The sequence below is a fragment of the Thermobia domestica genome, chromosome 8 (assembly GCF_964235325.1).
Source record: "Thermobia domestica chromosome 8, izTheDome1.hap1.1, whole genome shotgun sequence".
In the NCBI taxonomy this organism is placed as follows: Eukaryota; Metazoa; Arthropoda; class Insecta; order Zygentoma; family Lepismatidae; genus Thermobia; species Thermobia domestica.
In genome coordinates this window covers 13,659,692-13,684,701 of record NC_137461.1, presented here as the reverse complement: position 1 = coordinate 13,684,701, position 25,010 = coordinate 13,659,692, and the positions used below count along the sequence as shown (strand labels likewise).

General features: G+C 35.3%; 1 protein-coding gene across 5 annotated transcripts in view; it reads left to right on the top strand.

Annotated features, from left to right (window-relative positions):
- LOC145692689 (uncharacterized) overlaps positions 1-23,653 on the top strand; it is a 55,920-nt gene extending 32,267 nt beyond the window's left edge. For all 5 annotated transcript variants that reach the window (XM_081768078.1, XM_081768080.1, XM_081768079.1 and 2 more), the window contains exons 7-8: positions 12,211-12,264; positions 23,417-23,653. In XM_081768078.1, the coding sequence (XP_081624204.1) occupies positions 12,211-12,215 (5 nt within the window). In that variant the 3' untranslated portion in view covers positions 12,216-12,264; positions 23,417-23,653. The remainder of the gene's footprint in view (positions 1-12,210; positions 12,265-23,416) is intronic.
- Positions 23,654-25,010: the final 1,357 nt, after the last annotated feature.

The following is a 25,010-nucleotide window of genomic DNA, read 5'->3' as shown; positions in this document are numbered from 1 at the left end:
CAAGAAGAAGAGTTGCAACATCGGTTTAAGTGGAATAAAAAATGTTATTAAAAAGTACAAGGGCAAGACATACAACCAGGATCATTTCAGAGTGTGGGAGATTTGACCGATTGTGTGGGAGTTTTGTCCATTTGTGTTGGGGTTTTGTCCATTTATGTGGGAATTGTGAAAGTTGCTATGTGTGGCTGTTTTGTCCATTTGTGTGGGAGATATGACCGTTGGAGGTTATGACCGATTACCAGTGTGGGGGTTTTGGCTGTGCGGGTTATGACTGTTCGTGTATTTGGGAGATTTTTCCATTTGTGTGGGGGTTATGACCGATCGTGTGGGCGTTTTGACATTTCTCTAGTGTGGGGGTTTTGGCTGTGGGGGCTATGACCGTTCGTGTGTTTGGGAGATTTGTCCATTTGTGTGGGGGTTATGACCGTTTGTGTGGGCGTTTTGACATTTCTTGAGTGTGGGTGTTTTGGCTGTGGTTGTTTTGACCGGTTCCCAAAATTAACAATGGTGGGGAATGTAGCACAGAACACATACTTACGTTTACACAAATTTAATTACTACATTTCCTATAAAATTTAAGTGTAGCTAATAATTTTAAACTCTCAACAGGAACTTCCACAACTCTAAGGTGCAGAATGAAAGTGGTTTAATGATTCTCCTGTCAGTTTTGAAACCAAACACAACTTAACCATACCTTTGCAAAGAAAAAAATGTATTCTTTTATTTAGTTTTAATACAAGTTTAGTTTTATTACAATCCTTCTGCACTTTAGGTACTTCAGAACAAAGTTAATTACTAATTCCAGACAGATTATTGCAAGGGAATTGGCTGTCTGTGTATATGTCATATGTTCAAATACAGTTAGAGATTATCAAAATTTGTAGTATGTCAATCAATTCTGCGTATGGAGCTGAAAATTAAATGAAACTATATACTTCAGTTTAACGTATCACGTATATGCTTGTTAGACCAAGAGAGATTTTGAAATATTTGACGCAATCTGTTTTCTAAGATGGGATATATTCTAGTATATGGTCCATTGTAATTGTAAACGAGTTACGTTTCTCTCTTAGTATAGAGGTGCAACAGTTCACCATCTCTCAAATGAGTGGGCTGTATATCAATTTGTCTTTAACGTTGTAAATTTCCAGAATTAAAATATAGTAAGTGTTGAATAGGACTATGGTACATGTTTCTGTAAATTTTGAAAGAACATCTAGTATGTTTCTAGGATGTAAAATTTGCCTAAATGACATATTTGAAATACGTGCCGTATGATTAACCCCTTAATTGCCACTCTTAGAAATTATTAAGTAAACATATTTTAGTGTTTGTTCGTAGTGAATTCGTGTGCTTGTGTGAATATACAAGGCATTATTCTTGTATATACAATACTCAAAATTAAATTTCTTGTATTGTATATACAAGAAAATGCAACACATCGCTTATGAACAATACTGCTTGTTATATGTATACACATTATATCTGCAATTACACAACTATACTAGAGTTGAATTGAGTTGATTTTGAGTTTAACGTCCCTTTGAGCAGCAAGACAACTATACTTGAGTTTCGTTAGTTTAAAAGTAAAACATTTTTCATTCAAAAATATTTTTGAATAACATTGTCCTTAACACTCATAAACAGTATCTCTACCCTGTATCTCTAAACGTCTTTACATCGTATATTGTTTTGGTGATTTTAAGAATAAAATGCTTTTTGGGATTTTTTTTTTGTATTCTGCACATTATATTTGGTTTCTACAGTTCCCGAACTTATCTTTTTTAAATAAAAATAACATGCATAGCTTTTACTATTTGTAGAGCTCAAATTGTTAAAAATAACGATAAATGTTATTTAAAAAATGATCATAAATGATTAAAACGAAAACAGATGGTCTACACACTTTAGTTGTCTCTATGGCCATCACATCTTCGCAATGTTCGTCTTGAACCATTTGACAATCATATTTTTCTTGGTGCTTCCCTTCTGTAGAGGCACAATCCACTGACTACACATAGATCTAGTATGTACGCATACAAAACGCAAATACCATCGTTGGGTCTTGATTGGAACCTACTCAATCTACACCACCCATATGCTTGATATTTTGTTTGGCAATATTGGACAAGGGGAAATGGTTTTCTTTTTCTCTCCTGCACCTTACTTTTTCATAGTAGAGATAGGTTCTTTCTCACAGAAATAACTTGATAGAGATACAAACTTATTATCTGTCCACCTAACAATTCTTAGTCCTCATTCAGTGTAAAATCTGTAGCTATAACTGCTTCGTCCACGTGTTTGAAGACTTATCTCACTCTCATTAGTGCAGTCTTTTAAACATTTTTTCTCATTGTTTCCATAGATCTATATCTATCTCTCATTGTTTGCTATCACTCCCAACTTATCTGTGGAACGGAAACGATGTAATATGCTGTACTAACGAAGCACTAACGACGGCCGTAAATGAAATTGTTATTAGCGACAGGTTTCGTTCCTGGTCTGTTGTAACGAAGTTAGCAGATAAATAATGGTTTCTAAAAAATGTAGCTGTTATATGTCGAGCACTAACAATATGATATACAGCATTAACGAGTACTAACTAAGTACTAATGATAGATAAAATCAAAATTGTGGTCTGCTATAGGTTTCGTGCGTCTCGTGTTGGAATGAAATTAGAAAGGCAAAATGGATCTTTTAAAAATGTAGCCGTTATCTGTGAAGCATTAACGATGAGATATATTACAATACGGAGCACTAATGAAGGGTGTAATAAAATTTGTGTTCTGCCGTAGATTTCCTCTGGTCTGCTGGTATTAAGTTGGCAGACAAATAATGCCTTCTTAAGAATGTGCCGTTATCTGTGGAGCAGTAACGGTGGAGCATGGGACACTAACGAGTACGAACGACGCACTAATGACGGATGTGATCGAAATTGTGTTCTGTCGTACATTTCGTCCGTTGTTAGTTGGCATAATGCTGCAGGAAATTTTTGGCTTTTTTTAAACCACTATGTAGCCGTTATTTAAAAAATGTAGCCATTATCTATGGAGCACTTAGGATATAATACTCGGCAGTAACGAGTACTAATGAAACACTAATGACAGGTGTCATCTATCGCAGATTTCGTCCCTGGCCTGCTGGCACGATGTTAGCAAGCCAATAAGGCTTTATTGAAAATATGTAGCCGTTATCTGTAGATCACTAGCGATGCGATAACCTTCAGTAACGAGCATTAACGAAGCACTAATCGTGGCAGTAATAGAAATTGTGGTGTGGAGTACATTTTGTCTCTGGTCTGCAGGCACGAGTTACCTGGAATATAATTGTTTCTTCAAAGTTTTAGGCGATATTTATGGAGCCTAAACGATGGGTAAAACCGAGATTGTGGTCTTCTGTATGTTCTGTGCGGCGTGACGACTAGGTTGGAATATATATATATATATATATATATATATATATATATATATATATATATATATATATATATATATATATATATATATATATATATATATATATATATATAGAGAGAGAGAGAGAGAGAGAGAGAGAGAGAGAAAGAGAGAAAGAGAGGTATATTTGCATCAATTAATGATTATGAAACCAAACACAATTCGAAGCTTTCTTGCACCCACTGGAAAGCGTGAAGTATATTAATATTCATTTGCATATATTATTATTGTAGGCTGTTCCCATAAGGCCCACCGACTTCGATTTTACAAAATTGGAGAAATAAATTTCACTTTTTATTTTGTGGCCAATTTGAAGGCATAAACCCATATACGTCATACTACGAATCAGTCATTATGGAACAATTTCATGTGTTAGATGCAGCGATGGTACCAATCTTTGAAAGTTTCATTTACAATTTTTTTTTTCTTTTTCCTTTTTTAACTGAATGTGTGAGTAATAGTGCATTAAGTATAAAGGTGCAATAAGGTTCTCTCTCTCCCTCTCTCTCTCACACACACAGTCTCTCCCTCTCTGTCCCTCTGTTTCTAGTTTCTGGCGTAAGCGTGTGGAAAGTACACGGTATACATCCGTGTGTACATATGCTGGTGTGTGTGTGTGTGTGTGGCGGGGGTATATGATGTATTTATTGGGATCGCGTAGTGGAAGTTATCGATATTAATACCTACATACGTGCGGCAGCTATTTAACTGATAGTTTCAGTTATTTGGACGAATGCTAATTTTTAAATTGTGATTATTGCAATAAATAACTAGAGTGATTACTCTCGAGGGAGTTCGTTAATGGAGGTGATTCGCCAATTGGAAATGGTAGACATGAGTCATTTCCGATTTTAACGTTGATCACTATAGAGCTGAAATTGTAATAGATAGTAAGAAGCAGATTTTAGCTATCGATAAAGGGTGTCAAGGATAACTTTCAGCTTCATCCTTAACATCCTGATTAAACTGGAAGAGATAGAAATTAACTATGATTTCAGCCTTCATATTAATCTATATACTGAGATAGGAACAAGCTGTTTTAGGAATAAATTTAGCGTTGCGGGAATAAATGTCGTCTTCTCTCTTAAACATCTATTCAAATCGGAAGTAGCAAACCTCCACTACTTCCGATTTTAGTGTGGATCATAACAGATTAAAACGATACTAAATAGCGAAAAGCGGTTTTCTGAAATCAATTAAGTGTCCCAAGAGTATGTTCTATCTCGACTTTAATCTTTCTACTAAAACTTGAAGTGGCAAAATTCAATCGCTTATGGTTATAACAATGAGCGTTATAGAATGGATACCAAGAAGACTTTTTAAGTAATTAAGTGCTCGAAGAGTGTATTCCATCTCGGCGGTAATCGCTCTACTCAAATCGAAAGTGAAATAAATATACTAGAACTTCTGGTTCCCAAACCACTTTAGAAAATATAACATGATCCTCTTTGAGATTTTTTTATTATTAGAGTCACGTAATGGAACTTGTAATATCGTAATATTAGTACGTACGTATATAAATAAGTCCGTTACTTCGAACGGTAAAATTTGAAAGGATGCAAAGTTTGAGAAGAAATAGGTCATTTCCGGTTTTAACGTTGATATATAAGACAAAAATAGTAATGGATAGCAAAAAGCGGTTCTCGGCAAACGATTATACGTTTTAAGGGAATCTCTCATCTTATTCTTAACAATCTAGTAGGACTGGAAATGGTATAAATGAGCCATTTCGGGTTTTAACATTCATTACTATAGAACAAAAACGATTATAGATAACGAGATGATGTTTTCGGCAATCAATTAAACTTTTCAAAGACAACCTTCATCTTCACTTTTAACAAGCTAGTAAAACTGAAAGTAATAGAATTGAGCCTTTTCCGGTTTCAACATTGATCACTATACAGCAAAAACGGTAATTGATAGTGAGAAACAGTTTTCAGGGATCTATATAGCGTTTCAATAACAACCTTAATCTTCACCCTAACACTCTAGTAAAACCGGAAGTCGTAAAAAATGAACCACTTCCGGTTTTAAATTTGACCACTATAGAGCAAAACCGATAATATATAGTAAGAAGCAGTTGATAATGCGTTTCAGGAGTAACTTTCATCTTCGTTCTTAACACCCTAGTGAAAAGGAAATGTAGAAATTACCTATAACTTCCAGTTTCAATTTAATTTACATAGAGCGTAAAATGAAAATGAAATGAAACGATATCTTTGAGTTTTACGTCCCACGTTATGCCCTTTAGGCTAAAGGAGACGGTAATGATGAGTAATGAAAGAAATGGTGAAATGAAGAAAGTGGGAGGAAACGGAAGAACCCCGAGAAAACCCACACACACGGTGTTTGTCCACCACAAAGTTCATTGGCGGGGGCTGGGATCGAACCCGGGACCTCAAGCACCAAAAGTGAACGCTCTACCACTGAGCCACCGCGTAAATTATAAGCTATAGGGAGAAGCTGTTTTATGGAACCAATTTAACGTTGCGGGAACAGGTAACTTATCTCTTTTAAAATTTAAACCGAAAGTAGCAAAACCCAACTACTTCCGGTTTTAGTGTTTTCTCAATAGATTAGAAAGTATAATAGATGCCTTCGCTGCGAGAGATCCCGGGTTACTCGGTCGAAAAAGTGTAACACGCTTTTTCAGGCCGGCAACCCTGAATGAGATTTTCCTGGGTTTTCCTCATTCACACCAGACCAATGCTGAGGTGGTACTTAACTTATAGGTCCCAGGCCGCTTCCCTCCTTCCCCCATCCTTTCTTCCTACCCTTTCCCCCGATTGCGTGCCCGGCGAGGGACGTTGTCTCTCAAAACGTGACGGGCTAAATGACCTTAGATGCCGAAAGCCCAGAAATCTAAATCCTAAATCCTAAAAACGATAATAGATAGAGAGAAGCGGTTGTCTATAACCATTTAGTGTTCCAAGAATATGTACTATCTCGACTCTAACCTTGTTACTAAAAGCAGAAGTGGCAGATATCAACCACTTCCGGTTATAAATTGAGTGTTATAGATTAGAGAGCTAGAAGGGATTTTGCGTAATTCATTACGTACTCCAAGAGTGTATTCCATCTTGACAGTAATCTCTCTATTCAAACCAGAAGTGAAAGAAATATGATACACATTCCGGTTTGCGTATTAATTGAAAACATATTACATGATCCTCTTTACGGTTTATATTTGAGTTTATTTTTAAATTAAATACTGGCCGGATCTTTATCAAATTTTGTGAGCTAGTAGCCCATTGCCTAAGGAATAATTAGTGGTATATTTTGTGGTCAAACTCGGCCAAGAACAGGTTGGACTCGGGATGCATTTCATACCTTATTTCTCGATAACTACTTAATTAGTCAGCAGCATAATGAAAAAAGATCGCTGTTCTTGGTGAGTCACTAGGAGAGTTACCGGCTCAGCTTGGCTCACGTCAGCTCGGCTTGTATGTGCTACTTTATTTGTAGGCAACTATCTGCCTCATCTAAACCAAATTTGGTGATCGAGTGGCACGTCATTTAACAAATAACGATTTTTATCATTCATGGACGGGCTCGGCTTGTATTTTAATCTTGGCCGAATCGGATCTAAATTCGGGGTCGGCAGCCCTCAACCTAATTAAGACCGCTACATTTGCTGGCCGACCTCGGTCAAGTTTTGGGCTTGATTTGGGTCTGGTACTTTATTTCTCGGTAATCTCTTGCCAGATCCAATCTAAAGGATTTACCATTACAGAAAACCGCTCGTTGCTATTATCAATTTTCCTGTATAATGTTCAACGTAAAACCGGAAATGGTTTATTTCTAACACTTTCGGTTGGTAACGAAAGGAGATGAAAGGTATTCTTGAAATGCTTAATCGATTGCCGAAAGCTGTTTTTGTTTTATAGTGGCTAAGGTTAAAACTTGGAAACTTGATTTCTACCACTTCCTGTTTGTGGATCACTTGAATTAACTAGCTCCTCCGAAATAATTACTCTACCCATAATTTCCCACCCCCCACAAAAAAGGTTTTAAAAAATACATTCTTTCAGAGCTATCTGCTTAGTAACTTAGTCGCAGCAGCTATCGTGGTCTATTATTATTATTATTATTATTATTATTATTATTATTATTATTATTATTATTATTATTATTATTATTATTAATGTTATTAAGTATTCTACCTCTTGGCAGGTACTCGGACTAATGGATGTGAGTGTGGGTGTGTGTTTTCTTAGGTTCCGGTCTGGAAATGCTTCTTTCACCTTTCTCGATCTTCAGCTTTCTCTTTTAATTCCCAATATTTGATTCCATTTTTCAAATCACCGACCACGGCATTCTTCTTCTTACTATTCCTCTCTTACCTTCCATCTCTTACTTTCAACTTTATTCTTCCTCAATGGGTTGAGAAGTGGCCAATACATTTTAATCTGGTTACTCATAATTATTACCAGACTGTAGTTTCATCTATCTATTTTTGAAAACTATTTTAAGAAATTGAATTATTATTATTATTATTATTATTATTATTATTATTATTATTATTATTATTATTATTATTATTAATATCATTATTATTCTTATTATTATTATTGCGTCCAGGTTCTGTTATTCTTTTAACTGTTAGAGAAAAGGTTCATTTTTTCCACAGACTCATTTTATCTATAATGGTACTTGAGTATTATGTTTAATGTTTAGTTAACTAAAGAAGAAGCGGATCTAGTTGTGTGGAGCCTTCGTTTCACGAAAGGCTTCTGTGATCATTTAGTACTGTTCAGCATGGACACCTAAAGGTGGGGGGCAGGGAGGGACCTGGGACCCCCTCTGGCTCACGAAAACAACTTAAATGTCTTAAAACTTTCTTAATACAAATTAAAGAATACCAACCGTGATATAGTGTTGCATATCCAAATAAGCTGGGTTATTTGGATACCTTTGATTGCCAGAGAGAGAGAATCGATCTCAAGACCAGCTGCCTGGGACACCTACGGTTATTACCCTTACCGAGGACATCGTCTCTCCATAGGACATTGTGCAGAATCTCGTCATCATCAGAAAGACATTATTCTTCATAAAAATTGTAGTCTCAAGCATCAGTTGACGCATAATTGTAAAATTCTTTAGAAAACAATAAACTTAGAGCGTCAGCGACTTCTTCCTTTGCCTTTAGTTTCTTGTACTTTCTCATCACTTTTCTGTTTACCTTCCGTCTTGATTTCTTGCTATTTATTTCTGCTATGTTAAGTGGTCCTGTATTTACTTCATGTCATCAAGTTCAATATTCTTGGTTTTCTGCGACATCGTCACAGCGTTGAGGACAGCGTCCTGCCAGTAGATGACCAACTTGGAAGAAGACGTCGTTAGTGAACTTGCACTAAGCCCACTTTGTGCTGTCATTGAGCTGAATTTGGATTTTCATTAGGAAAATACCACGGAGTGAGGCAACAACCAGTTGCACTCAAAAACAATAAGAACTTGTCATTTTTAAAAAATCTTGGTCAGATCCAGTCAGACGGAGGAGAAGAGAGCGTCGCAGCACACGTCGAACCTCATTATGTCGTGAGGATAAGACTTGTCTTATCACTCACAAACAGGACAACTTAACGTTAATATCTTACTTATCTTAGAGTCAAAACTAGCTCTACTTTCATCCCCATGCTTTATTAGTCGCTCATGTCTCTTAAATTAAAATTGTGTTTGTTTTATTCCAGTTAACCTTATTGTTGGAGAACACATTGGTGTGTTAGATGCTCACAGTGAGCATGAGTAAGGTACAAGTACGGCATTCATCCCGTACTTCAGTATAGAAAGCATTCATGCTATTTCGGACTAGAACCAATGTTCTGTACTGTTACATGGCTCTTCTCCTCCGTCTGACTGGATCTGACCAAGATTTTTTAAAAATGACAAGTTTTTATTGTTTTTGAGTGCAACTGGTTGTTGCCTCACTCCGTGGTATTTTTCTAATGAAAATCCAAATTCAGCTCAATGACAGCACAAAGTGGGCTTAGTGCAAGTTCACTAACGACGTCTTCTTCCAAGTTGGTCATCGACTGGCAGGACGCTGTCCTCAACGCTGTGACGATGTCGCAGAAAACCAAGAATATTGAACTTGATGACATGAAGTAAATACAGGACCACTTAACATAGCAGAAATAAATAGCAAGAAATCAAGACGGAAGGTAAACAGAAAAGTGATGAGAAAGTACAAGAAACTAAAGGCAAAGGAAGAAGTCGCTGACGCTCTAAGTTTATTGTTTTCTAAAGAATTTTACAATTATGCGTCAACTGATGCTTGAGACTACAATTTTTATGAAGAATAATGTCTTTCTGATGATGACGAGATTCTGCACAATGTCCTATGGAGAGACGATGTCCTCGGTAAGGGTAATAACCGTAGGTGTCCCAGGCAGCTGGTCTTGAGATCGATTCTCTCTCTCTGGCAATCAAAGGTATCCAAATAACCCAGCTTATTTGGATATGCAACAATAGCAACCAGGGAGATGGCCGCTCCCTAGAAAAGTTTCTTCGGACGCCCATGCTCTTCAGCGTAGTAATTTAATACAAGTACAATATTCTTATAGATTATTCGTTGTATTGTTATAAAGTAGGGAATGATACAAGACACTGTGTTTTCTAAATTAAAGTTTTGGGATCCTCTGGGGCAATGGTTACAACCTTTGTAACAAGCGCCTACCTTTTTAAACCCTACATACTTAACGCCCACATCATTCGCGCATCTTTTTGTCTGACTCTTTCTGCAATTTTAGTTGCAGCATTGTATTCTCAAATTATCAGTAATAATAACAAAAATAATACAATAATATGAATAATCTATACTGTATATAAGACAGTAAAAGTGAATTACTCAACATCCCTAATCCCTGAAGTAAGAAAGATGAAACTAGGCATATAAACTTACCATCAAAAATAACTGAACATGTTTCTCACAGTTTCTGAAAAATCCGCACCTAAACAAGAAAGGAGTAACTCGCATAACATTAATTTTTTTCAACTGTATTTTACTTCATTTATTTTTAGAAAATGCTCAATGTAAGAATTCTTTATATTGGAGACATGAAATTTCAAAATTAAACTCAATTAAAAACAAACCAATACATGTTCAACTTTCCCGAAAATTCAGTCCTAAGAGGAGAATGGAGGTTAGTGTCTACCTATTAAAATTTCCGCATTTGATTACGTTTGAGGTGTGAACTTTTGCTTTGACTTCTTAACTAATAATAATTGAACGTATGTTTCCGGAAATTCCCCTCTTAAAGACTGAGAAAAGAGAGGATTTCTATGATATAAAATTTACCACTATTTTATCAGAAAATGTCATGAAATGTGAAATTCGAAAATTCTGCTTCTTAAAGACGTTGCAGGACCATTTCTAAAACTTTTAGCATGCCATTTGGTATTCATAAAATGGCCAACATGACAAAATGTTTGAAACGTCTGAAATAAAATTTTAAACATATTTAGCACGTTGGCATGTCTATTTCATCAACTCACTTAAAAAAAGGAACATAAAAGCAAAAGAGAATTTAGATTTCTTGTAGAGAATAAATACTGCATCGTATGAAACATACTTTTGAACATGGTTGAGCTAGGGGTTTTATTTCACTTTTATTCAAATAAGTTACATAACGGGGAAAGGGTGATCAAATATAACTTTCAAATATTTCCCATAAACCTATTCTACCCGTACGAAGAAGGGGCTTGCATATGATAATAGCAAATAATAAGAGCCATATTCTCACACATTTATATTTATTTCCAGCAAGACTCCTGCATAGCATTGTAGTGCAGTGGAATAGTATATTTTACCAGTTTTGTCCTTAATGAAACCATAGTTTTTACACAATAGTTATTTCGTGTCTAAATGATATTTAATTTAATGTTTGTTACAACATTCGTAATATTTGTAATTTTGAGTTTAGTTCTGTCAGAGACTTGCTCTCCGAGATTAAGAACCACTGCTCAAGGGACTAGCTAGAAACTTTGAATTTACACCTAGATAGGATTTGTGACGTGGGTTACCACTAAGATTTTTTTTTGAAAATTCACGAAGAGAGGAGAAGTGGGGTAGGAGTTATTTTAATAGGATACCCTTGAACTTGAAATTCGGTATTTGGATTCCCAATTTAAAATAATTTAACACGTGTTTCAGCATTCTTTTTATGTCTTAGTAATAAAGGGGAAGGAAAAAGGAGAGAATAGCAACTATTACTCATATAGAAACATGTCGGTATCTCTGAATCTCTGAAAGTTACAAACACGAAGTTTGGCTTTAGGAGTTCTCATTTAAAACAAAATCTCTTAAAGAAAGTAAAAAGGCTTTTTTCAATTTTTTCAAATAAAACTGAAACCAGAACTTGAAGTAGATCTCTACCACTTAGTGTTATAGTCTAGTGATTAGTGTGGAGATGGAATATATTCTAGGGACGCTTAATCGAATACAAAAACCATGTCGCGCTACGGTATCTATTGCCGTTTGTCATATACAGTGTTGTACAAGAAAACTTTGCCACTCAGCTCCTTTTGAAAAGGCATGTAGTCTTACCTACAGTTAGAATTAAATCAAATAAATGTGAATTTTCTTTGATCGATTAAGACGTTTGTTTAGAGTCACAGCATTATAATTTCCTATTCGGATGCAAGAATATCATCTTTCATAGCAGGATGGATGGTCAAGATTTCTTGAACAAGACTGTACAACGATAAACGTTAAAACAAGAAGTGGTTGATTTCTAATAATTACGTTTGATTACAGGGTAAAAGAAGAGATGGTACCTATTCAATACAGTATTCAGGATGGAAATGAAAGGTACGTATTCTTGGGATACTAAATCGACTGCCGGTAACCGTTTCTTACTATCTATTACTCTTTTTGGTTTACAGGATCAACGTTAAAATAAAAAATGTTTGACTTCTACCACTCCTGGTTTCTGATCCACAACCTCCTGGTTTATGATACCCTACTAACGAATTCTTTCGGGATAATTACTCTAGCTATCAATTGAAAAAAAAACAGAAGTCAAATTCAGTTTCGTTCAAGATTTTTGTGCGGAGTAACGGAGGTGATGGATCAAAGTACTAACTGTACATAAGTATTATAAGTCTTACTACGTAATCCTAATAATTAGATATATATTTCAGCGTTTTTGATTGTGATCTAGAAGGTAAGAAAAGGGTATGGAAGAGAATAGATGTAGATATTACAATTATTATTATACTAAGATGTTTATATCTCGGGATCCCGCAAAGTTGAAGATATGAAACTTAGTATTTGAACTGAAATTGGTATGCTTCCAGATACATAAAGTACAAGGCAATAGTCCGAACAAACACGATGGCCTGGCAGCAAAGTCCACAGGTATTTAAATTGAAACTCAGTATACTTGCAGATATATGAGGTGCGAGGCAGTAAGCCGAGCGAGCAAACACTGATGATTGCAGGTATAAGATGCAAAGCGTTAGACAGAACAAATTTGCGGGTCTGAGGGCAAAGCCTCCTGCCAGATGAAGGCTTGTATTGATTAAACTCTGATAAAGACACTAAGGAGGCTCACACGATATTTTCTTAATTAATAAAGAAATCGGAAGTGATAGATTTATACCACTTCCGGTGTTAGTACAGGGATTGGATTGGTGACACGATTATATTCTTGGGATGCTTAATTGATTGCAGAAAACTGATCTTGCTATCTATTTCCGTATAGAGGTTGATATCTATCACTTTCAGTTTTAGTATAGGGTAAAGGATGAAGATGAAGTGTATTCTTAGTCTTTTGTAGAAAACCGGGTTACGGTTTCTGCTCTGCAGTGATCAACAAAACGGGAAAGGGTTGATGTCTACCACTTCCGGTTTTAGTATAGGGTTAACGATGGAGATGAGAACAGACGGTTAATCGATTATGGAAAACAGCATTTCGTTATCTATTACAGTTTTTCTTCCATAGCAATCAACGTTAAAAACAGGAAGTAGTTCATCGCTAACACTTCCTGTTTTAGATGTAGGCTAAAAATAGAGATTTTATGCATTCTTAGGACGCTTAATCGATTTTCAAAAACCGCTTCTAGCTTTCTACTAACGTCTTTTGCTCTACAGTGATAAATCTTCAACCGGGAGTCGTTGATTTCTGCCACTTCCAGTTCAAAAGTCACCTCCATTAATTTTAAATTATTTTTTTCTACATAATTAGGTAACACTTGGTTTAACAGAGAGACTGAGAGATTTCTGGCCTTTCAACATGTTCTTAAACGTTTATAAGAATTTCGCTAAGATTTTATTATAATTTTAATTTATGTTTGTTTCCTATATTGCAAGTGTTCACAACTTAATTTTGAAGACACTTGAAAATGTTGGCGCACTTTCGTTGTTCTAGTAGCTAGCACGCACGCCTTTCGTGCACAGGGCCCCACGTTCGATTCCGGGTGGGAGTCTCTTACAAAATTTGAACGATTACTGTAATCGAATTTCAACTTAATTTTTGTGTCCACGTCTCATTTAACCTCGATTCAGAAAAGGAATGCTTAACTTACATAATTTAACTCAAAACCGATGAAAGCACAAAACTCAAGATTTTCACAGAAAACTAGCACAAAACTTTGGCATAGAAAAAGCATCAAGTGTCCAGTTGGAGGGGAAGGGAAAAGATGGGAACATGGACATAAGACCATAAAACACATTATTGAAATGGCAGTCAGTGATGATTATAGAGCTGGCTCGGGGGCCTAGAGCTTCGAAATTCTCTCTAGATCATTTCCCCGAGCGTGCTCAATCTGAGTTACCACAATTTTTGCAATACTATGTTCACCCATCGTTTATTCAATCCCCCCGCACTGGAAAATCTGAAATGTACTTTGCCTCCTATCGTGCTCAATATGAATTACAAGTATTTTTGCAGTACTGCTTTTCACCTCTAGTGTAATAAAATTCTTCCACGAAAAAATCTGTAATCAACATTGTAGCTACGTCCTCGACTAATAAACATTTACAAGTACAGCTTTATTTTTGTATTTTTTCAACAATTAACAAATTTAAAACTGTATTGTAATTCAAAGTACTTATCATATTTATATTGTAAATAAGAATATGTAGTCAACTTCTTAAATACTTCGCTCCGCAGGAACCCGTCCAGCGCGTGCAACGAGCAAAAACAACATGTATGGCGTCTCCCAAATGACAAACGCGAAAAAAGAAAAGCAAAAGCAGTACAGCAGTGCCTAATCGCAGTCAGTGCTGACAACATAGTTTCGGCCGTCACTTACGCCAATAGACCTACAAGCAGTGTACAAGAGTTATACAGTTACAATATAAGTTGTGCCACAGTAGCGCTACAGGCGGAATGTGCACGAACTACGAATGAATACGTTTCTTACAATTATCAGTCACTGTTGCACCCTCTTTACATTCTACGCATGCTCATTTCTCCCACTTTTTGATCTTGACAAGCAGAAGTACCAGGCTTTACGAGTTCACAACCATAAACTCTTTTTGTACAGAGTACGTTTTAGGTCTTCGAATGACTGTGAGCGCGAAGAACAAGGGTGATGATCGGGCGACCGCATACGTCAGACAGAAACACCCGATTGCAATAATAAATGTAAAATACAAATATAGATCCTTGACAATGCCGTGAGTATATATATATATATATATATATATATATATATATATATATATATATATATATATATATATATATATATATATCCGTTGTCTTTGAAGCACTAACGATGGGATATACGGCGCTAATGAGCACTAACGAAGTACTAAGCGTATGTGAAGTTGAAATCGTGGTCTGCCATAGGTGGCTTGTCAGCTTCATGAAACGGACTAATCCTGTTACCGAAAAAACTGAATATATATTGTGGATATATACGGTTTAGGAACATATTATTTTGGAAATAGAGCATCTTAATTATTAAATGTTATATCAAAGTATAGTAATGAAATGTTGTCATATAGTGTAAACACGTGTTTGTGTTTATGTGTTTACGTCAATAATTTGTATATGCGTTGATTGTTATGTTTTGTTACGGCTAGACGTTAAGTCGTCAGTTTGTATGTTATTGTGAATTGTGATTTGTAATGTTTTGGTTGAAGAATTGAAATGTCATCAAGATGTAATGCTGTAACATTGACACACTTTGACTGTTGCATAACTGTCAGGTTTGCAGAAATTTGTTGGTCTGAGAATTTGATCACGATGTAATTCGGGTGAAACCAATGTTTTACCAATAGCTGAGATATACAAAAAGTCAACAACGTGAATTCCAGAATGTCTGAAAACTGAGTATAAAAACCTATGGTCCGAAAGGATTTGGATCAGAAGTGGAGCATCAGAAGTTGAGTATCAACGGAGAGAACCACTTGTACTCTTATCACAGTAGTCATTCAACTGTGAGTCCAGTAAAGGCGTAGATCTAGGGAGATCTAACATTATCCAGTATAACCATTAACTTGGATTATGGTTGAACAATAGTCGGCGAACATAGACTATTGACAGCACGAGATATTCATCATCTAGAACTTCAACATCAGTCCAGGCGTCATCTACTAGAAGGTATGTGTATCTCAGCTATGTTCGAGTTATTCGTGATTGACTTCTTACTTATTAAGTTAACTTTATGTGGTTTTCTTCTGTTCCCACTTCTTACCTACTCATTACAGATGGTGAGTAGTAGCGATCTTCAACCGTCACACATTGATTTATCCCCATGCAATTTAGGCACGACGGTTGGAGGTTGTTAATATAGAAGCACTATGTTAATATTTATAGCACTAACGAGCTCTAACGCTGCTCGAATCTGCAACTTCGTTTATGGGGTGATTTTGGTATCTTGGCCTGTTTGCATGAAATTAGAACGCCAAGAGTAACGGCTAAAAATTGAGATGTTATTTCTGTAGCACTAACGATGGGGTTTGCGACACTAGCGAGCACTATCGAAACACTAACAATGTGTGAAATCGTATTTCTGGCTTGCTTTAGGTGGACTGCCAAGTTTATTACCATGAAGTTAGCAGACCAAAAGTAAGTATTAAAATTGAGACGTTACTTTCGTAGAATTAACGATGGGATTTGCGGCACTAACGAGCACTAACGAAGCTCTAACGATGTGTGAAATCGAAATTGTGGCCTGCCATATATATCTTGCCAAATTCATTGTCATGAAGTTATCACACCAGTAGTGACAGTTAAAAATTGAAACGTTATTTGTATAGCACTGACAATGGAATTTGTGGCACTAACGAAGTACTAACGATGTGTGAAGTCGATGTTCTGGCCTGCAATAGGTAGCCTGCCAAGTTCATTGGCATGAAGTTAGCAGGTCAATAGTGACTGTTAAAAATTGAGACGTTATTTTCGTAGCACTAACGATGGGGTTCGCGGCACTAATGAAGCACTAACGATATGTGAAGTAGAAATTCTGGCCTTCCATAGGTGGCCTGCCAAGTAACGCTAAGAGTAACGGCTAAAAATTGAGGTGTTATTTCTGTAGCACTAACGATGTGGTTTGCGGCACGAACGAGCACTAACGAAGCACTAACGATGTGTGAAGTCGAAATTCTGGCCTGTCATAAGTGTTCTGCTTAGTTCATGCCAGCTTCATAAAACAGACTCATTTTGTTATCCGTAAACGTAGAAGCACTAACGTTAATGTTTATAGCACTAACAAGCGCTAACGCTGCTCGAATCGGCAATTTCACTTATGGTGTGATTTTGATATGTTGACCTGCTGGCATGAAGCTAGCAGGCCAATAGTAACTATTAAAATTGAGACGTTATTTTCGTAGCACTAACGATGTGGTTTGCGGCACTAACGAGCACTAATGAAGCACTAACGATGTGTGAAGTCGAAGTTCTGGCCTGCCATAGGTGGCCTGCTAACTTCATGGACATAGAAGGCATAGGTGCAAGGGTTGGAAATATCACAAGCTGATGGAACATCTTACAGGACCTTAACCTTCACCATGTGGAGATCACAAACTTACAGAAGGCTAGCCTAGGTCCTTTAAGATGTTCCATCAGCTTGTGATATTTCCAAGTGTTGCACCAATGCCTTCTGTATTAATTGGAACTGTCGTGTATACGTTGAAGAATTAGTTGTCCTTGTATTTTGTATTTTGTACGGGCATTTATATCTCTTATGTAACACCGACCATTTCTTCAAAATCCCCTAATACTTTCCGTATAGATAATTTCAGGAGATTAATTTCTTGAACTTCCCTCTACGAAAGTTCGTGTGTAAAGAAGTATATGACTTCTTTGTGACTTTCTAATTTAGAAAGTATATATTTTGTGACCATCGCCATATTTAACATAAATTAGTGAGACTAACGTAAATGTTTGGAAAACAAGAAGTCTTTTTTGCTACTTGAATATTACGTTTCAACAGAGTTTTACTTGGCTACCTGTTTTCCTGTTTATTTCATCTTATCAACATCAAAGCAATGGACACAATCTGTAGAAGCAGGATTACTTTGAAGGTTTTGATCAGAAATTAATAACAAGTCGTTTAACAGAATTTTAGCGTATATTTCAAGTGCTCGGTAGGAAAATATTGTAAGTGACAAATACAAATTGAAAGATTGAAAGATACTAAAAGTTTTACTTGTGCATGTGTGATGCAAAAGAAACCTCTGAATTTAAGATTTTAGCTAATAATAGCAAATATAATTGATAAAGATGTCCATTGTTGTCATATAATTGCATTCCATGCGACATATTTTTCTGGCAGCGCGACAACCTATCAAGTTCAAAAAATAGCACAATTGTCGATTACCATGTTTTCCTCATGAACCCTTCATTTATAGTGATAATATATTTTTCATTTCCGGAATGTGTAGTCACTTTGAAAAAGGTACAGAAAGGACGTATTCATCTATATTTCAAAATACCTTGCAGATACTAACCTTTACAGACATATTTTAGGAACTTGAGTAAAATCGGTGATATCAGATCAATAATATACAATGTTATACATTGAAACGAGAGATGAAGTTACTGACGTGTCTGTAAGAATGCAACAAAATCTCCGGAAAGTAAAATTTTGATATTGAAATCTTTTATGTAATCTTACAATGATATATTTCGATATATTTTACATGTTTCTCATAAGTTCCAGAGTACACTTTATCTGCACTCTAAGACATGTCGTACTAATTTATGGAGTTAAACTAAGAATATAGGGAGATTAAAGACCAAAACGAAATATTGTCTTAAGTTATTAACGTAGTTTAAGAATGTAATTGTATTTTACAATATAGAACTAGATTCTGTAGAATACGCCAAACCCAATTATATGTACCACCTTAATAATTAAGGTACTGAATCCATTCGGTGTACCTTACAAACTAATTTTATAGTTTTTGAATTTCATATATCAGACACAATTTAGTAAAGACAAATTCGCAAATAATATGCTAAATTGCAAATCAGAATATTCGAAGAACGCACTACACAGAGCGTAGGGACGAAACGCTTCACTGCATAAAGTGCTAGGAGATTAAATACAAATAAGAATATGGTATTCATACACTTCATTCTTTGTACGATTTTCAAATTTGCCAAACCATTTTGAAGTACATACGTTAAAAACTCGCTTATTAAGCTCTTCCTGCGTTTTGTAAAACGCTTATAGTTATAAAAGTTTACAATGTTGACGATAATATTTTACTGAGAGCGTACCGTAAGTAAGGGTATTCTCTGTATAGTCAAAATAATAGAATATTTTAAAATCCCTCCTAAATTTTATTTGCACTAATGTTGTGGCCTTTTCTTTTACAAAAAACACATAGCCGATACAGTAAAAGATTTAAATACTGTTCCTTAAGTTATCAAACGTACTTGATATTTATCTTATACAAGAAGAAATCAAAAATGAACAACTGCTTCAACTAGGTATCTCTGTTAATAGACAGAAATGTAATGGACTCGGATATGATATTGGATATGCACAAGCGATTGTCCGAAGATGTTTGTCAAATGTTATTGCATCGCAACAGATACAGAATAATACAGTAGCAATTACGAATCGTGACTTGATAACACGTTGGTGGGTAATTACGTCCCAGAAAAAAAGAAAGCACGAATGGAGTAGTGGGAAAGGTTGATCGGGGTCCGCATACATATTTCTGCCTACAAGAAACCTTATAGGTGTATTCTAGAGTAATATGGTCATTTTGTTTAGTGATTTTCTGCGTAATGGACGACGTGTGAGTGCAACATTTTGCTCACACCTTCTGGTAGCAAAAAACTAAACTGCATAACGCAAAAGGAAAAAGTAATGGGTTGTTACACCACCAGAAATTCAAGAGTGCATAGTCATCTTTATCATGGGAAATAGTTGCTGATGTCTTACACAAGTTTTCCAGTGTCGGTCATGACTACCTCTATCCGTCCAATGCCTACTGCCTTCGCAAAGTGCCACGCACACGTGGAGATATTTCCTTGTCTCATTTTCCATCGAAGGGTGCATTCGAGTTTGATATCAGCATTTCTCCCACACAACGTTTCCCTTCTACTTTGATCAGATGCCATTACCCAGATTACTGGGATAGGCACTCTTCCCCAGTCAGCGTTCAGTCCCCTTGTAGGCAGGAATCTCACATTCCCCTCCAGATAGCATTGAATGTTGTCATTAGAGTCCAGAGTTATTTCTCTGTCAGTACAATTTACTCTGCCTGCTTAAAAAAAACACTTGTAGTCATAGGGTTGGAGACAACGTGTAGTCATAAGGTATACTTTTTGTGCAGCTGAGTTTACACATATGTCTCTTCTTTTCTCAAGGATTGCATAAAGCAGTTGCCCTTAGCGAAAAAGTATATCAGAAATGTATTAAGCTATGTCAGAAGTTATATATGTTTTGATTCTTTTAGTTGTCAAGTAATATTGTAATAAAAAATTGTCTCATATATACGATGATTCTTTCGTACTAAAATCATAATTCTACTGTACGTTTATAACATAACAGTGCAATTGTATAATAGTGCCTTATTACAAAACAGCAGAGAAATCATAATAATGTAATAATAATAATAAAATAATAATAACAATAAACCACATAGTAGAAGTTGTATGCGTTGGACCGAATCACAGTGACGTCGTAGGCCAAAGGTCAATTACCTTGGCCCGGGGTCAATGACCTAGGGGTACTTAGGACCACTACCTCTAGATTGTGGCAGGGGCATCTTGGACCAACCCCTAAAATTTGGCAGATTTACCTAGCACCACCCTGCTTAAATTTTGGAAATTACCAAATCTAAAAATTTGGTGTGGTAGCCTAGAACCATGGTATGTACCTCTATTAGTATTAGGGGTCCACCTCGTTCCCTTTGATGGGTAAAAAAGTTGCCAAAAAGGTCAAATTTTCGGGTTTCTGACCTAATTTATTTACCTTGTATAGTTACATGGTCGTATACAAGGGCTCATTACCTTTCATAAGACATGGGTATATTGGTACACCAGTTTTAAATTTGGGAGAGGTACCTTGGCCCACCTCTTCAATTTTGGAAATTGCGCAATTTAAGCATTTGATATTATAGTACAGGACCTCAATATGTATCATGATAAATTTGGATGGTCCATCTCGTTCCCTTTCATGGGTAAAAAAATGCCAAAACATAAACGTAAGCAATACATTGTATGTGTTTGTTTTTGACCTAAGTTATCCCCTTTGATGAGGTTCTATTATTTTATATGTTTATATAGGTATGTATAGGGGTGAATTATCTTACATAAGAAATAGGTATATTAGTGCACCTTTCTTAAAATTTGAGAGGGGTACATTGGCTCACCTCTTAAATTTTGGAATTTGTTTAATTTAAAAATTCGGTAGCATAGTATAGGACCTCAATATGTATTACTATAAATTTGGGTGATCCATCACGTCACCTTTTATGGGTAAAGAACTATCAAAAAATAAATTTCGGAGGTTATTGACCCATTTTACTTCATTTAATGAGGTCTTATTATCTTGTATGATTATATGGGCATGCATTGGGGTATATTGTATTTTTTAAGAACATTGTCATACATTGGTGCGTTCGTTGAAAAAAATTGAAGCAGTACATAGGCCTCCGCCTTAAATTTTGAAAATTGCCAAATTTACAAATTCAATATAGAACTATAGGACCCTAATATGTATTAGTATAAATTTGGGTGATCCATTTTGTTCCTTTTTATGGACAAAAATTGTCACAAATTCCAAATTTGGAAGTTATTGACCCCCTTTGATACGGTTTTAATACCTTATATGAATGTGTTCAGGGGTCTATTTTATTTTTTAAGATATTGGTACATTGATTCTTCCATCTTAAAATTTGGCAGAGGTACATTGACTCACCCCTAAAGTTAGGAAATTGCCCAATTTGGTGTAATAATATGGGTTCTTAATATATACCATTATAAATTTCGTTTCCTTTCATCTGCAAAAATTATAAAAATGTAAATGAATCCTTTGATAAGGATGAATGTGTACAGAGATTTATTATTTTTATATTTTTATGTTCCCTTTTAAATTTTTTGGGGTACATAGAACCATTCCTTAAATTTAGGAATTATCAAATAACAAGTTGATGTCCCTTTTATGGCCAAATATTCAAATTTTAAAGGTTATTGACCTATTTTATCTTCTTTGATATGGATTTATCATTGAATGAGTACAAGATTTATTACTTTTTCATAAGACACAGGTGTAGTTGTGTACCAATCTTAAATTTTGTGAGGAATACATTTCTTATTGTACATTTCTGCACCAATGTACCCATGCCATATGATAGGGAATGGACCCCTATACATGACCATATAACCGTACAAGGTAATAGGACTTCATCCAAGGAGATAAAATGGGCCAAAAACCAAACATATAGTACAACGTATTGGTTACGTTTATACTTTGGCAGTTTTGTATCCCTAAAAGGGAACGATGTGAACCACCCAAATTTATCATGATGCATATTAGGGTCCTATACTATAGTACCAAATGTTAAATTGGGCAATTTCCAAAATTGAAGGGGTGGGCTAAGGTACACCTCGCAAATTTAAAAAGGGGTGTAACAATATACCCATGTCTTATGAGAGGTAATAAACCCTTGTATACGCCCATATAACTATATAAGGTAATTAAACCTCATCAAAGGGGATAAATTAGGTCAAAACCCCCCGAAATTTGACTTTTTGGCAATTTTTTACCCATGAAAGAGAACGAGTTGGACTCCTAATACTAATAGAGGTACATACCATGCTTCTAGGCTACCACACCAAATTTTTAAATTTGGCAATTTCCAAAATTTAAGCGGGGTGATTCTAGAAACCTCTGCCAAATTTTAGGGGGTGGGCTAAGGTACCCCTGCCACAATCTAGAGGTTGTGGTCCTAAGTACCCCTAGGTCATTGACCTCTGACCTATAACGTCACTGTGACTAATTCGGGCCAACGCCTACCACTACTACTCACATATTTGCCTATACACATACTGTATCAGTAGCAATTACATGGTTGGGCTTCCAAGCAGTAAAATTACCAACATTAGAGTCTTTGCATCAGAAACAGTATGGCATAAAGCTATCTTAATTTAACGTTTCTATTTAAAATTGAGGACCGTTTTTTCACAAAACTCGATAGAGCAAATGTTAAGGAACAGAGTTATATATGGGACAAGTGTGTTTTTTTTTTTTGCTACCAATCGAGCTGTGAAATCAGAATTTACAAATCTCGAAATGCGCCGTGTGTTTAGAATACTAAATGATAAGCGTTTGTCAGAACTTGATAAAGGTTATGTGCAATAAAAATAGAAATGAAATTCCTGTCGAAAACATATTTTTGTTCTACCAAGTTTGAAAGAACGCTTCTCAATTGGTTTCTGTATCACCACTTTCAGTGATGATGCTTTCTTCCTGAAAAATGTATGAATTTTTTCACTTTAATTACGTTTAGAATTTTTCAATTATGTCTTTTCTTTTGATTACAGTGTTCTAAATGCGCACGGTTAGTTAGACGCAGCCACAACGAAAATAATCAATAAAATGCCCTGCAATAATAGACAAGAAAAATAAATATGATGTTTTGAATCTTATATGAAATGTATATTATTACCATCATTTCTGTCATTTTAAATACTGTATATTATTTTAAAGTTTTATTGACTTTGCATAGCATATATGTGGTCTTAATGATAATAAATAAAATAACTATGATCTTGTAATAACCCTTGTCTACTTTAGAACAATTTTGAATTACTAAATTTGGTGCTATGTGGTTAAGCTAAGACGTATGTGCATATTTCTACATTTATATATACACATGCGTTTAAAAGAAAAATTGAAAATCAAATACAATATATAATAAATATGACATAGACAATGCAAATAATAAATACTTATAAATGGAATTCAGCAACTTTTCAAGGAAGTCAAGAAATAGAAGTCGAAAATTCGGAATTAGAAGAAGGAATCCCGAGGTCTACCTTTGATTGAAGAAGCTGAACGTTATCTTGTATTACTAATAACGTTTTATATTATTACTAAAAATAGAAACAAATATGTATTATACAATTATTTTCACAACTTAATAAAAGTAATGATTTGCAATGAAAGTGCTGTGGGAGTACAATGAGTGGAAAAATGTTAAAATTGACGATACGTATATTAAATAATAATTCATGTATAAACTTAATTATATATAAATTGAATAATTTATACACACAAATAATATTTATTAATATTAGATGATCATATTGAAAAAAATAACAAATAATCGTAATTGCTAAAATTAGCCTCTGGAATCTAAAAATTACCCGATTTTTCCGCTATCAGGTTTATTATTTTTACAAATTACAAACGCATTTTAAAATCTTTTCTACAATGTTCAAGTTTAAAAGTATCTTACATCTGCTGCAGTCACGTAGAAAAAATATTTAAGTTACTAAATTAAATTCATTACATTGCTGAAGTAAAAATATCATTGCTTCGTTGCAATCGTATTCATTTGAATCACCCGTTAATTATACTAGAAAATGACCTGTGTATGTAATGGTACAGTTACATCAAAATTTCCGTGCACTTAATCAATTGACTGGGTAATTATGCGTGATTGTTTTAAATTCTTCAACATGTAGGTACGTCAACCATACCGTTTGGAGAAAATAAGTACCCTATGTACCAGCAGACAGTCATAGACTACAAAACTTACAACCACCGACATAAGAATTTCCGATGTGGACCAAGTTAGTACCGAGACTACACTATTCGACAATAAGCTATTGTTTTGGAAACGTAAAATTGTTGTCACCTCTGCAGTAGACCGGCTACTAAGCTCATTGCTCACCATGATTTTTACCTCCGGGAAAATAATAGGATGTTCTGAATTATTTTGGTGCTTAGAAAACGAAAAATGATGACAATTTTTGCACATCACGTCACAGTTCTGAGATATTGCATGGGAAATATTTCGCTCATACATGTAATTTATTGAATGAAGAACGTAAAGGAAACCCAGTTAACTGCCAAGAATCGAAGAACAGTGGAAGTTTAAAATACTTTCTCAAGCCCTTCAAGTTACAAAAA